This window comes from Bombina bombina, chromosome 9 (genome assembly GCF_027579735.1).
Source record: "Bombina bombina isolate aBomBom1 chromosome 9, aBomBom1.pri, whole genome shotgun sequence".
Classification (NCBI taxonomy): domain Eukaryota; kingdom Metazoa; phylum Chordata; class Amphibia; order Anura; family Bombinatoridae; genus Bombina; species Bombina bombina.
This window is the reverse complement of record NC_069507.1, coordinates 103,062,228-103,077,443: the sequence shown is the minus strand read 5'-3', so window position 1 is coordinate 103,077,443 and position 15,216 is coordinate 103,062,228. Positions and strand designations below refer to the sequence as shown.

The window sequence follows — 15,216 nt, the reverse complement described above, 5'->3', positions numbered from 1 at the left end:
ATACATCAGTATACGTCTAAAACATTGGGGCTTGGTCAGGAGTCTGAAAATCAGCACGTTATTTAAAAAGAAGCAAAATTATAAATTTTTACAAAAACACTCCCAGATGAGCTATATAAATGGATCATCTACAAAACATGTATGCAAAGAAAAATCTAGTGTATAATGTCCCTTTAAAGTGTGATACAGTTTATTGGAATATTGTAATCACAGACCATAAACTTTACATAAACTTTCAAGTCTTTTCAGAATTTTTCTTCTTGAAAAAAAGGTGCATGAAAGATTGAAATCTATTAATAAACTGGTCAACTAAAAGGAATCGCATGTTACTATAAACAATATTCTCAGAGTATTATAGTAGCAACTTTACTTTCCTGTCTGATCTTTTATGCTAGAGGACCTCTTCTGCACTAAATTATTTTTGCCTACTGTTTTATACAAATATAGTACATTTTCTACATCATTTTAATTTTACCTTTTGCAGTTTTGGCTCCAGTGATATTTCTAGCTCTTTCTCTTAACGGGTTTGGAGGGATCTGTCTGACCTTCACATCTCTGACAGTAAGTAACATAATATTCTTTGCCACCCAGAATATATTTTATGTATTTTGGGATTTTATTTCCAATTCTATGTGAAATACAAAATGTAACAAATTTGTATGTGTGACTTTACCAGAATTCTGTAGGCCAGCAAAATTATTTTTCACTGTTGCTTAATGTGATGGTAAACTTTCCACTTTTTATAATCCGATCCTGACTGTTAGTGATATTTTAGATGGACCTTAATTGACCACTTCTAATGAAGATGCGTTATAACTTACTTGTTAATCTAGCTGTGCCATTTTAATACCGCACATTCTCGCCGCCCACGTCAAAAGTAAAAAAAACAATTGTGAGCTAACTGTTTGAACTGTTCTCCAATCAACAATAATACTAATAATATAATAATAATAATCTACATTAAATGTACCATATGGATAGAGCACTGATTGGAGAACAGTTCAAACGTTTAATTCACAAAAAATTACTTTTGAGGTGGGCGGCGGGAGTGAGGGGTATAAGAATTAAAGTTCTATATTAAAAAAGTAAGTTATAGCGCATCTTCATTAGAAGTGATCAATTAAAGTCCATCTAAAATATAACTAACATTCAAGACCTGATTATAAAAAGTAGAAAGTTTACCATCACTTTAAGGGATTATAAATACCCTATCAGCCCTGAGAATATCAACAAAACCTTAACAGTAAATTAAGACACTGGCACAGACATTGGAAGTTTAAGATCGATGGGTCGTATTTATTGTCCAGCACAGAACATCTGACAAACTATACTCCAACAACCCAATAGTGACCTTAGAAGATACACATAAGCCAACTGGTGCAGAAACATTGGGCATTTTCTTAGCTGATGCCAGTTGTGTCCACCATTCAGATACTTTGTACACTCTGAAATTAGTACCACAAACATGCAGAAAGCTGAAATCTTTTGTCAAAATTTAAATTTAGATTAAAAGAAGCCTTTTGTTTTATTAATAAAAGTATCATGCAAACATTTACTAAAAATTATGCAGGGGCCAGATAGGGTTTCCAGCTGTCAGTAGGTGACCTGGATGTGAGTAAGGGGTCAGTGATTAGACCTTAAATCAAACCTCTGGCACATTTGAGTTCATTGGTTCTGTGGATATGTTTTGTGAAAAATGCTGTCCTCCTCAGCTTAATATACTTGAATGTTTTTATATCACCTCGCTCCCATCTCTCCGTGAATTAACCTTAAATGAGTCCAAGGGTTCAATTTATCAAATGAAGGGCGGACAGGATTCGCTGTAGTGAATCATGTCCGCCCGGCATTGCTAAATGCGGACAGCGTATGCTTGTGAAATGCTTATGCAATGCTGCGCCCTGCACATTTGCAGTCAATCGGCCGCTAGCAGGGGTGTCAATCATCCCGATTGGATCGAGATGCTTGCAGTCCGCCACCTAAAAGGTGGCGGACAAGTTAAGGAGAAGCAGTCTTACAACTGCTGCTTCTTAACTTAAAGGGACATAATACTCATATGCTAAATCACTTGAAACTGATGCAGTATAACTGTAAAAAGCTGACAGGAAAATATCACCTGAGCATCTCTATGTAAAAAAGGAAGATATTTTACCTCACAATCTCCTCAGCTCAGCAGAGTAAGTTCTGTGTAAAAAGTTATAATTCAGCTGCTCCCAGCTGCAGGTAAAAAAAAAATAAAAAATGAAGAAATGAACAGCAGCCAATCAGCATCAGTAGTGCTGAGGTCATGAACTCTTTTACTGTGATCTCATGAGATTTGACTTAACTCTCATGAGATTTCATTGTAAACTTCCCTAATCTGAATAGGGAAATAATATGAGAGTGCACAAGGCTCATCCTTTCAGCTGTCCCAAGACAGACATACTAATATACTGCTTAGAAATCCTTTACAGTGGGATGTGGCTACTGAGGAACTTTTGAGGTAAAATATCTTTCTTTTTTACATAGAGATGTTCAGGTGATATTTTCTAGTCAGCTTTTTACAGCTATGCTGCATCACTTTCAAGTGTTTAAACATTTGGGTATTATGGCCCTTTAAGTTTTAGGCGGACCTGAAACTTCGGGGGTAGAAAGCAGCATTCGCTGTTTGTTAAAGCTACCCCCAATGTGTTAAAGCACTGAGTGAGAGAAAGAGTAAGTGCGTTCAATGTTTCAAAGTGGCAAGTGGGTTTTCAGCCTACCTTAGAAGCCTGTTGCGAAGGCCTTTTTGATCTGGGGATGGCTTATGATTGAATGACTTCCTAAAAGTTGCTATAGTTATCCTTGGCATAAACAGGGTTAATCATCCCAGTTTGTTTTGTAAGTCCGGGATTGTAGTTCTGCTTACCCCTGAGCTTTAACATGACTTACTTCTAGTTAAGCTAGTAGGGACATGAAACCCAGATTATTTTCTTTCATGATTTAGAAAGAGAATGCAATTTCAAATTACTTTCCAATTTAATTCTATTATCTAATATCATTCTCTTGATGTCCTTTGTTGGAAAGCATATTTGAATAGGCTCAGTAGCTGCTGATTGGTGGCTGCACTCAGATGGCTTGTGTTATTGGCTTACCCATGTCCATTGCTATTTCATCAACAAAGGATATCTAAAGATTAAAGCAAATTAGATAGTGGAAGTAAATTGGAATGTTGTTTAAAATTGTATTCTCTATGTGAAACATGAAAGAAAAAAATTGGGTTTCAAGTTTGGAGTGTTTTGTTTACATCTCACTCGGGCAGTGCCCAGGGATGGACAGAGCAGGAGTAGCGACTGACTGATAAGAAGGGGAGCGACAAGTGGACCTCTAGGTGCTCCTCTTATGTGAAGGGCAGCCACAAATCTCATGTATTAGAGTGCTTCTGTTATAGTTGTAGCCTGAGTTTGTCTGAGTCTGTACACCTGTATGTATGTATTGGGTACTTGTAAAGCACGGCTAATCACCCGTAAGGGTCTCAAGGCGCTGCTCATTTTATCGACCTCGGAGGGATGAACGGCTGAGTGGACCTCGCCAGGGATCGAACCTGCAACCCTTGGGTTGCTACAGAGCTCCGCCACAGTGCCTTAGTATGCTGAGCTAAAAACCTTCGTTATTGTTGTTTTGCTTAATGTACACCACCAGGATGGTCTTGATGGATGTTTATTATTTAGCTAATTCATTTTGCTTAAAGGGACACTGAACCCAATTTTTTTCTATCATGATTCAGATAGAGCATTCAATTTTAAGCAACTTTCAAATTTCCTCCTATTATCAAATTATTTTCATTCTCTTGGTATCTTTATTTGAAATGCAAGAATGTAAGTTTAGATGCCGGCCTATTTTTGGTGAACACACTGTGTTGTTCTTGCTGATTGGTGGGTAAATTCACCTACCAATAAACAAGTGCTTACCATGGTTCTGAACCAAAAATAGCTTAGGTGCCTTCTTTTTCAAATAAAGAAAGCAAGAGAACGAAGAAAAATTGATAATAGGAGTAAATTAGAAAGTTGTTTAAAATTGCATGCTCTATCTGAATCACAAAAGAAAAAAATTGGGTTCAGTGTCCCTTTAAGATTTCATTTTTTTACCATGTACCATGTAGTTTTATTGGTCTTAAAGGGACATTAAACCCACATTTTTTTTCCTTTCGTGATTCAGATAGAGAATACCATTTTAAACAACTTTCTAATTTACTTCTATTATCTAATTTGCTTAATTCTCTTGATATTCTTTCCTGAAAAGCATATCGAGATAGGCTCAGTAGCTTCTGATTGGTGGCTGCACATAGATGCCTCATGTGATTGGCTCACCCATGTGCATTGCTATTTCTTTAACAAAGGATATCTAAAGAATGAAGCAAATTAGATAACAGAAGTAAATTGGAATTTTGTTTAAAATTGTATTCTCTGTCTGAATCATAAGAGATTTTTTGGGGGTTTAATGTCCCTTTAACTCTGCTCTACTATATTGTTTACCAAATTTCAAATAATTTGAAATAACAGTTCCAAAGTCACATTCCTCCTTATGTTGTCAGTAAATATTGAATCTATTAACCTTCAATTTTTTGGATATTAAATGCATCATTTTGCAGTTTGTGATGTTAAATCTCACTTACTTGCTATACCCTTGAAGGATTACTTACTTTTACGTTTTTTAACCCCAATAAACAAAATAAAATGGAAGATAAACATAAAGTTAAAGTTACTGACCTTATATTTTTCGAAAAACGATAGTCACCAAAGCCTTCCCTCTAATATGGACATTACCTGTTAGCAAGAAATAACCTATCCGATTTCGTCCTCTTGCATATCATTACATGAGGAATCGGCCCTACTTGGCATGCGCAGCAAAATCCTCCAAATCGCGCATGCGCATTTCTTATGGTTGCTGCCGAATTTACACTCACATAACTGAAAAACGTAGAGCGGTCCAGCCAGTGTTTCAAGGAGTGACATTTTCAGTGACGTTGCGCAATATTGCGCATAGCTTAATAGAAGCGCCATATTCCAACTGTAGTTGTCAGCCCGGATTGGACAGAACATAAGGATACCCACGGAGTGGGTTTGGAAAGCAATAAAAGTTTGCCACGTATTTCATTGGACAATGCAATTATCGTCATTAAAAAAAAAAAATGTTTTGTCACAGGGCTGTTGGCGGATACCAGTATATAGTAGCTGTTGCGTTCAGAATAAAGGTATTACAATTGAACATTGTAATTTTTCATGAATTAAACTCATGTTTATTTTTATTTTAGAATCGTATGAGAATTAGACATTGCTTTAAATTTACCATCCCTTTAACTATATTTTCAGTCTAATCAAAAGCAATGCTGTTTATGAATTTATTTTTGTGTGAGACTGTGTTAAATTACTTACTAAATCTTATCTTCTGCTCCACCCTGGTCTTGTTAGTTTAGTTATGCAGTAAAAAAAAAAAAGAAAGATTGGTCTGATATGGTCTTCCTGCAGTAAAACTGTGCTGTCTTTGATTTTGTAAACTGGATAGAAATGTATATTTTTACTGCAGAAATATGATGCCAAACTCATCTAGTGCAATTATTATTTTACTATGTAGCCAAATTATTCCATGAGGTGGTTATTCTACAGTTACATGTAATCAAGTATATGGCACAGTGACAAAGTAACACAACTGGTTGTCTTTGGGGATTCTTAAAGAGACATGAAATCCCAAATATTGATTTCCTTATTCAGATAGAGCAAGCAATTTTAAACAACTTTTTAATTTACTTATTATTAGCAAATTGTATTCATTCTCTTGGTATCTTTTGTTGAACAAAGCTCAGGATAGTGCATGTCTGGAACACTATATGGCAGCAGTTTTGTAAGAATGTCATCCATTTGCAAGATCAGTAGATGACAGCACTATTTCCTGCCATGTAGTATGCTTCAAATGCCTACCTAGGTATCTCTTCAACAAAGAATACCATGGAAACAAAGCAAATTTGAAAATATAATTATTTTTTTTTAAATTGTATGCCCTGTCTGAATCACAAAATCATAAAAGAACATTTCTTTCATGTAATTAGCAAGAGTCCATGAGCTAGTGACGTATGGATATACATTCCTACCAGGAGGGGCAAAGTTTCCCAAACCTCAAAATGCCTATAAATACACCCCTCACCACACCCACAATTCAGTTTTACAAACTTTGCCTCCCATGGAGGTGGTGAAGTAAGTTTGTGCTAGATTCTACGTTGATATGCGCTTCGCAGCAGGCTGGAACCCGGTTTTCCTCTCAGAGTGCAGTGAATGTCAGAGGGATGTGAAGAGAGTATTGCCTATTTGAATACAATGATCTCCTTCTACGGGATCTATTTCATAGGTTCTCTGTTATCGGTCGTAGAGATTCATCTCTTACCTCCCTTTTCAGATCGACGATATACTCTTATATACCATTACCTCTACTTATTCTCGTTTCAGTACTGGTTTGGCTGTCTACTATATGTAGATGAGTGTCGTAGGGTAAGTAAGTCTTATTTTTTATGACACTCTAAGCTATGGTTGGGCACTTTATATGTAAAGTTCTAAATATATGTGTTTAAACTTATATTTGCCATGATTCAGGATAATCAGTATTCCTTATTTCAGACAGTCAGTTTCATTATTTGGGATAATGCATATGAAATATTTTTTTCTTACCTTAAAAGACTTTTTTTCAATTGACTTTTTTCCCTGTGGGCTGTTAGGCTCGCCGGGGCTGAAAATGCTTCAATTTATTGCGTCATTTTTGGCGCTGACTTTTTTGGCGCAAAAATTTTTGTCATTTCCGGCGCCCTAATTGACGCCGGAAGTTTGCATATGGTTGCGTCATATTTTGACGTTCAGACGTTTTTTTGCATCAAAATTGTGGGCATCGTTTTTTTCAGCGTCACAGGATGTGGCGTCATACTTGGCGCCAAAAAATATGGGCGTTGTACTTGGCGCCAATAATGCGGGCGTCATTCTTGGCGCCAAAAAATGTGGGCGTCATTTTTGTCTCCACCTTTTTTTTTCACATTATTTCTGTCTCATTATTTCATTGCTTCTGGTTGCTAGAGGCTTGTTCATTTGGCATTTTTTCCCATTCCTGAAACTTTCATTTAAGGAATTTGATAATTTTACTTTATATGTTGTTTTTTCTATTACATATTGCAAGATGTCTCAACATGACCCTGGATCAGAATCTACTTTTGGAAAGACGCTGCCTGATGCTGGTTCTACCAAAGTTAAGTGCATCTGTTGTAAACTTTTGGTAACTGTTCCTCCAGCTGTTGTTTGTGATAACTGTCATGATAAACTTTCTAATGCAGATTGTATTTCCATTAGTAATAATCCATTACCTGTTGTTGTTCCTTCAACATCTAATGTTCAGGATGTCCCTGTTAATGTAAAAGAATTTGTTTCTAAATCTATTAGGAAGGCTCTGTCTGTTATTCCTCCTTCCAGTAAGCGTAAAAGGTCTTTTAAAACTTCTCATATTTCAGATGAATTTTTAAGTGACCGTCATCATTCTGACTTATCTGTTTCTGATGAGGATCTATCTGGTTCAGAGGATTCTGCCTCAGATATTGACACTGATAAATCTTCATATTTATTTAAGATGGAGTTTATTCGTTCTTTACTTAAAGAAGTGTTAATTGCATTAGATATGGAGGAGTCTAGTCCTCTTGATACTAAATCTACTAAGCGTTTAAATTCGGTTTTCAAACCTCATGTAGTTATTCCTGAAGTTTTTCCAGTTCCTGATGCTATTTCAGAAGTAATTTCTAGGGAATGGAATAGTCTGGGTACTTCATTTACTCCTTCTCAAAGGTTTAGGAAATTGTACCCTGTGCCATCTGATAGATTAGAGTTTTGGGATAAAATCCCTAAAGTTGATGGGGCTATTTCTACTCTTGCTAAACGTACTACTATTCCTACGGAGGATAGTACTTCCTTTAAGGATCCTTTAGACAGGAAGCTTGAATCCTTTCTAAGGAGAGCTTATTTATGTTCAGGTAATCTTCTTAGACCTGCTATTTCTTTGGCTGATGTTGCTGCAGCTTCAACTTTCTGGTTGGAGGCTTTAGCGCAACAAGTGTCAGACCATAATGCTTATAGCATTGTTAAACTTCTTCAACATGCTAATAACTTTATTTGTGATGCCATTTTTTATATCATTTTTGTCATTTCCGGCGCCCTAATTGACGCCGGAAGTTTGCATATGGTTGCGTCATATTTTGACGTTCAGACGTTTTTTGCGCCAAAATTGTGGGCATCGTTTTTTTCAGCGTCACAGGATGTGGCGTCATACTTGGCGCCAAAAAATATGGGCGTTGTACTTGGCGCCAATAATGTGGGCATCATTCTTGGCGCCAAAAAATGTGGGCGTCATTTTTGTCTCCACCTTTTTTTTCACATTATTTCTGTCTCATTTTTTCATTGCTTCTGGTTGCTAGAGGCTTGTTCATTTGGCATTTTTTCCCATTCCTGAAACTTTCATTTAAGGAATTTGATAATTTTGCTTTATATGTTGTTTTTTCTATTACATATTGCAAGATGTCTCAACATGACCCTGGATCAGAATCTACTTTTGGAAAGACGCTGCCTGATGCTGGTTCTACCAAAGTTAAGTGCATCTGTTGTAAACTTTTGGTAACTGTTCCTCCAGCTGTTGTTTGTGATAACTGTCATGATAAACTTTCTAATGCAGATTGTATTTCCATTAGTAATAATCCATTACCTGTTGTTGTTCCTTCAACATCTAATGTTCAGGATGTCCCTGTTAATGTAAAAGAATTTGTTTCTAAATCTATTAGGAAGGCTCTGTCTGTTATTCCTCCTTCCAGTAAGCGTAAAAGGTCTTTTAAAACTTCTCATATTTCAGATGAATTTTTAAGTGACCGTCATCATTCTGACTTATCTGTTTCTGATGAGGATCTATCTGGTTCAGAGGATTCTGCCTCAGATATTGACACTGATAAATCTTCATATTTATTTAAGATGGAGTTTATTCGTTCTTTACTTAAAGAAGTGTTAATTGCATTAGATATGGAGGAGTCTAGTCCTCTTGATACTAAATCTACTAAGCGTTTAAATTCGGTTTTCAAACCTCATGTAGTTATTCCTGAAGTTTTTCCAGTTCCTGATGCTATTTCAGAAGTAATTTCTAGGGAATGGAATAGTCTGGGTACTTCATTTACTCCTTCTCAAAGGTTTAGGAAATTGTACCCTGTGCCATCTGATAGATTAGAGTTTTGGGATAAAATCCCTAAAGTTGATGGGGCTATTTCTACTCTTGCTAAACGTACTACTATTCCTACGGCGGATAGTACTTCCTTTAAGGATCCTTTAGACAGGAAGCTTGAATCCTTTCTAAGGAGAGCTTATTTATGTTCAGGTAATCTTCTTAGACCTGCTATTTCTTTGGCTGATGTTGCTGCAGCTTCAACTTTCTGGTTGGAGGCTTTAGCGCAACAAGTGTCAGACCATAATGCTTATAGCATTGTTAAACTTCTTCAACATGCTAATAACTTTATTTGTGATGCCATTTTTGATATAATTTTTGTCATTTCCGGCGCCCTAATTGACGCCGGAAGTTTGCATATGGTTGCGTCATATTTTGACGTTCAGACGTTTTTTTTGCGGCAAAATTGTGGGCATCGTTTTTTTCAGCGTCACAGGATGTGGCGTCATACTTGGCGCCAAAAAATATGGGCGTTGTACTTGGCGCCAATAATGTGGGCGTCATTCTTGGCGCCAAAAAATGTGGGCGTCATTTTTGTCTCCACCTTTTTTTTCACATTATTTCTGTCTCATTTTTTCATTGCTTCTGGTTGCTAGAGGCTTGTTCATTTGGCATTTTTTCCCATTCCTGAAACTTTCATTTAAGGAATTTGATAATTTTGCTTTATATGTTGTTTTTTCTATTACATATTGCAAGATGTCTCAACATGACCCTGGATCAGAATCTACTTTTGGAAAGACGCTGCCTGATGCTGGTTCTACCAAAGTTAAGTGCATCTGTTGTAAACTTTTGGTAACTGTTCCTCCAGCTGTTGTTTGTGATAACTGTCATGATAAACTTTCTAATGCAGATTGTATTTCCATTAGTAATAATCCATTACCTGTTGTTGTTCCTTCAACATCTAATGTTCAGGATGTCCCTGTTAATGTGAAAGAATTTGTTTCTAAATCTATTAGGAAGGCTCTGTCTGTTATTCCTCCTTCCAGTAAGCGTAAAAGGTCTTTTAAAACTTCTCATATTTCAGATGAATTTTTAAGTGACCGTCATCATTCTGACTTATCTGTTTCTGATGAGGATCTATCTGGTTCAGAGGATTCTGCCTCAGATATTGACACTGATAAATCTTCATATTTATTTAAGATGGAGTTTATTCGTTCTTTACTTAAAGAAGTGTTAATTGCATTAGATATGGAGGAGTCTAGTCCTCTTGATACTAAATCTACTAAGCGTTTAAATTCGGTTTTCAAACCTCATGTAGTTATTCCTGAAGTTTTTCCAGTTCCTGATGCTATTTCAGAAGTAATTTCTAGGGAATGGAATAGTCTGGGTACTTCATTTACAACTTCTCAAAGGTTTAGGAAATTGTACCCTGTGCCATCTGATAGATTAGAGTTTTGGGATAAAATCCCTAAAGTTGATGGGGCTATTTCTACTCTTGCTAAACGTACTACTATTCCTACGGCGGATAGTACTTCCTTTAAGGATCCTTTAGACAGGAAGCTTGAATCCTTTCTAAGGAGAGCTTATTTATGTTCAGGTAATCTTCTTAGACCTGCTATTTCTTTGGCTGATGTTGCTGCAGCTTCAACTTTCTGGTTGGAGGCTTTAGCGCAACAAGTGTCAGACCATAATGCTTATAGCATTGTTAAACTTCTTCAACATGCTAATAACTTTATTTGTGATGCCATTTTTTATATAATTTTTGTCATTTCCGGCGCCCTAATTGACGCCGGAAGTTTGCATATGGTTGCGTCATATTTTGACGTTCAGACGTTTTTTTGCGCCAAAATTGTGGGCATCGTTTTTTTCAGCGTCACAGGATGTGGCGTCATACTTGGCGCCAAAAAATATGGGCGTTGTACTTGGCGCCAATAATGTGGGCGTCATTCTTGGCGCCAAAAAATGTGGGCGTCATTTTTGTCTCCACCTTTTTTTTCACATTATTTCTGTCTCATTTTTTCATTGCTTCTGGTTGCTAGAGGCTTGTTCATTTGGCATTTTTTCCCATTCCTGAAACTTTCATTTAAGGAATTTGATAATTTTGCTTTATATGTTGTTTTTTCTATTACATATTGCAAGATGTCTCAACATGACCCTGGATCAGAATCTACTTTTGGAAAGACGCTGCCTGATGCTGGTTCTACCAAAGTTAAGTGCATCTGTTGTAAACTTTTGGTAACTGTTCCTCCAGCTGTTGTTTGTGATAACTGTCATGATAAACTTTCTAATGCAGATTGTATTTCCATTAGTAATAATCCATTACCTGTTGTTGTTCCTTCAACATCTAATGTTCAGGATGTCCCTGTTAATGTGAAAGAATTTGTTTCTAAATCTATTAGGAAGGCTCTGTCTGTTATTCCTCCTTCCAGTAAGCGTAAAAGGTCTTTTAAAACTTCTCATATTTCAGATGAATTTTTAAGTGACCGTCATCATTCTGACTTATCTGTTTCTGATGAGGATCTATCTGGTTCAGAGGATTCTGCCTCAGATATTGACACTGATAAATCTTCATATTTATTTAAGATGGAGTTTATTCGTTCTTTACTTAAAGAAGTGTTAATTGCATTAGATATGGAGGAGTCTAGTCCTCTTGATACTAAATCTACTAAGCGTTTAAATTCGGTTTTCAAACCTCATGTAGTTATTCCTGAAGTTTTTCCAGTTCCTGATGCTATTTCAGAAGTAATTTCTAGGGAATGGAATAGTCTGGGTACTTCATTTACAACTTCTCAAAGGTTTAGGAAATTGTACCCTGTGCCATCTGATAGATTAGAGTTTTGGGATAAAATCCCTAAAGTTGATGGGGCTATTTCTACTCTTGCTAAACGTACTACTATTCCTACGGCGGATAGTACTTCCTTTAAGGATCCTTTAGACAGGAAGCTTGAATCCTTTCTAAGGAGAGCTTATTTATGTTCAGGTAATCTTCTTAGACCTGCTATTTCTTTGGCTGATGTTGCTGCAGCTTCAACTTTCTGGTTGGAGGCTTTAGCACAACAAGTGTCAGACCATAATGCTTATAGCATTGTTAAACTTCTTCAACATGCTAATAACTTTATTTGTGATGCCATTTTTGATATCATTAGAATTGATGTCAGGTATATGTCTTTAGCTATCTTAGCTAGAAGAGCTTTATGGCTTAAATCTTGGAATGCAGATATGACTTCTAAGTCAACTTTGCTTTCTCTTTCTTTCCAAGGTAATAAATTATTTGGTTCACAGTTGGATTCTATTATTTCAACTGTTACTGGGGGGAAAGGAACCTTTTTGCCTCAGGACAAAAAATCTAAAGGTAAATACAGGGCTGCTAATCGTTTTCGTTCCTTTCGTCAGAATAAGGAACAGAAGCCTGACCCTTCCCCTAAAGGAACGGTTTCCGTTTGGAAACCTTCTCCAGTCTGGAATAAATCCAAGCCTTTCAGAAAGTCAAAACCAGCTCCTAAATCCGCATGAAGGTGCGGCCCTCATTCCAGCACAGCTGGTAGGGGGCAGGTTACGATTTTTCAAAGATGTTTGGATCAATTCGATTCACAGTCTTTGGATTCAGAACATTGTTTCTCAAGGATACAGAATAGGTTTCAAGATAAGACCTCCTGTGAGAAGATTTTTTCTCTCTCGTATTCCAGTAAACCCAGTGAAGGCTCAGGCATTTCTGAAATGTGTTTCAGATCTAGAGTTGGCTGGGGTAATTGTACCAGTTCCAGTTCTGGAATGGGGTCTGGGGTTTTACTCAAATCTATTCATTGTACCAAAGAAGGAAAATTCCTTCAGACCAGTTCTGGATCTAAAAATATTGAATCGTTATGTAAGAATACCAACATTCAAAATGGTGACTATAAGGACTATTCTGCCTTTTGTTCAGCAAGGGCATTATATGTCCACAATAGATTTACAGGATGCATATCTTCATATTCCAATTCATCCAGATCACTATCAGTTTCTGAGATTCTCTTTTCTAGACAAGCATTACCAGTTTGTTGCCCTTCCGTTTGGCCTAGCAATAGCTCCAAGGATCTTTTCAAAGGTTCTCGGTGCCCTTCTCTCTGTAATCAGAGAACAGGGTATTGCGGTATTTCCTTATTTGGACGATATCTTGGTACTTGCTCAGTCTTTACATTCTGCAGAATCTCATACGAATCAACTTGTGTTGTTTCTTCAAAAACATGGTTGGAGGATCAATTTACCAAAGAGTTCTTTGATTCCTCAGAAAAAGGTAACCTTTTTGGGCTTTCAAATAGATTCAGTGTCCATGACTTTGTCTCTAACAGAAAAGAAACGTCTGAAGTTGGTTTCAGCTTGTCGAAACCTTCAGTCTCAGTCATTCCCTTTGGTAGCTTTTTGCATGGAAATTCTAGGTCTCATGACTACTGCATCGGACGCGATCCCCTTTGCTCGTTTTCACATGAGACCTCTTCAGCTTTGTATGCTGAACCAGTGGTGCAGGGATTATACAAGGATATCACAAATAATATCCTTAAATCCCAATGTTCGGTCTTCTCTGACTTGGTGGTTGGATCACCATCGTTTAATTCAAGGGGCCTCTTTTGTTCGCCCAACCTGGGCTGTGATCTCAACAGATGTGAGTCTTTCAGGTTGGGGAGCTGTATGGGGATCTCTGACAGCGCAGGGGGTTTGGGAATCTCAGGAGGCGAGATTACCAATCAACATTTTGGAACTCCGTGCAATTTTCAGAGCTCTTCAGTTCTGGCCTCTTCTGAAGAGAGAATCGTTTATTTGTTTTCAGACGGACAATGTCACAACCGTGGCGTATGTCAATCATCAAGGTGGGACTCACAGTCCTCAAGCTATGAAAGAAGTATCTCGGATACTTGTATGGGCGGAATCCAGCTCCTGTCTAATTTCTGCGGTTCACATCCCAGGTGTAGACAATTGGGAAGCGGATTATCTCAGTCGCCAGACGTTACATCCGGGCGAATGGTCTCTTCACCCAGAGGTATTTCTTCAGATTGTTCAAATCTGGGGACTTCCAGAAATAGATCTGATGGCCTCTCATCTAAACAAGAAACTTCCCAGGTATCTGTCCAGATCCAGGGATCCTCAGGCGGAAGCAGTGGACGCGTTGTCGCTTCCTTGGAATTATCATCCTGCCTATATCTTTTCGCCTCTAGTTCTTCTTCCAAGAGTGATTTCCAAAATTCTAATGGAACGTTCGTTTGTACTGCTGGTGGCTCCAGCATGGCCTCACAGGTTTTGGTATGCGGATCTCATTCGGATGGCCAGTTGCCAACCTTGGACACTTCCGTTAAGACCAGACCTTCTATCTCAAGGCCCATTTTTTCATCATTAAATTTGAAGGTATGGAAATTGAACGCTTGATTCTTAGTCATAGAGGTTTCTCTGACTCAGTAATTAATACTATGTTACAGGCTCGTAAATCTGTTTCTAGGAAGATTTATTATCGAGTTTGGAAGACTTACATTTCTTGGTGTTCTTCTCATAAGTTCTCCTGGCATTCTTTTAGAATTCCTAGAATTTTACAGTTTCTTCAGGATGGTTTGGATAAAGGTTTATCTGCAAGTTCTTTTTCACAGAAAGATTGCTAATCTTCCTGATATTCATTGTTTTGTACAGGCTTTGGTTCATATCAAGCCTGTCATTAAGTCAATCTCTCCTCCTTGGAGTCTTAATTTGGTTTTGAGGGCTTTACAGGCTCCTCCGTTTGAACCTATGCATTCTCTGGATATTAAATTACTTTCTTGGAAAGTTTTGTTCCTTTTGGCCATCTCTTCTGCTAGAAGAGTTTCTGAGTTATCTGCTCTTTCTTGTGAATCTCCTTTTCTGATTTTTCATCAGGATAAGGCGGTGTTGGGGACTTCATCTCAATTTTTACCTAAGGTTGTGAATTCTAACAACATTAGTAGAGAAATTGTTGTCCCTTCATTGTGTCCTAATCCTAAGAATTCAAAGGAGAGATCTTTACATTCTTTGGATGTAGTAAGAGCTTTGAAATATTAT

At 37.3% G+C, this 15,216-nt stretch overlaps 1 protein-coding gene across 1 annotated transcript in view; it reads left to right on the top strand.

Annotated features, from left to right (window-relative positions):
- Positions 1-15,216, top strand: part of SLC43A1 (solute carrier family 43 member 1) — a 142,121-nt gene that overhangs the window by 26,615 nt on the left and 100,290 nt on the right. The window contains exon 5 of the mRNA XM_053692284.1: positions 485-561. Coding sequence (XP_053548259.1) covers positions 485-561 — 77 coding nt within the window. The remainder of the gene's footprint in view (positions 1-484; positions 562-15,216) is intronic.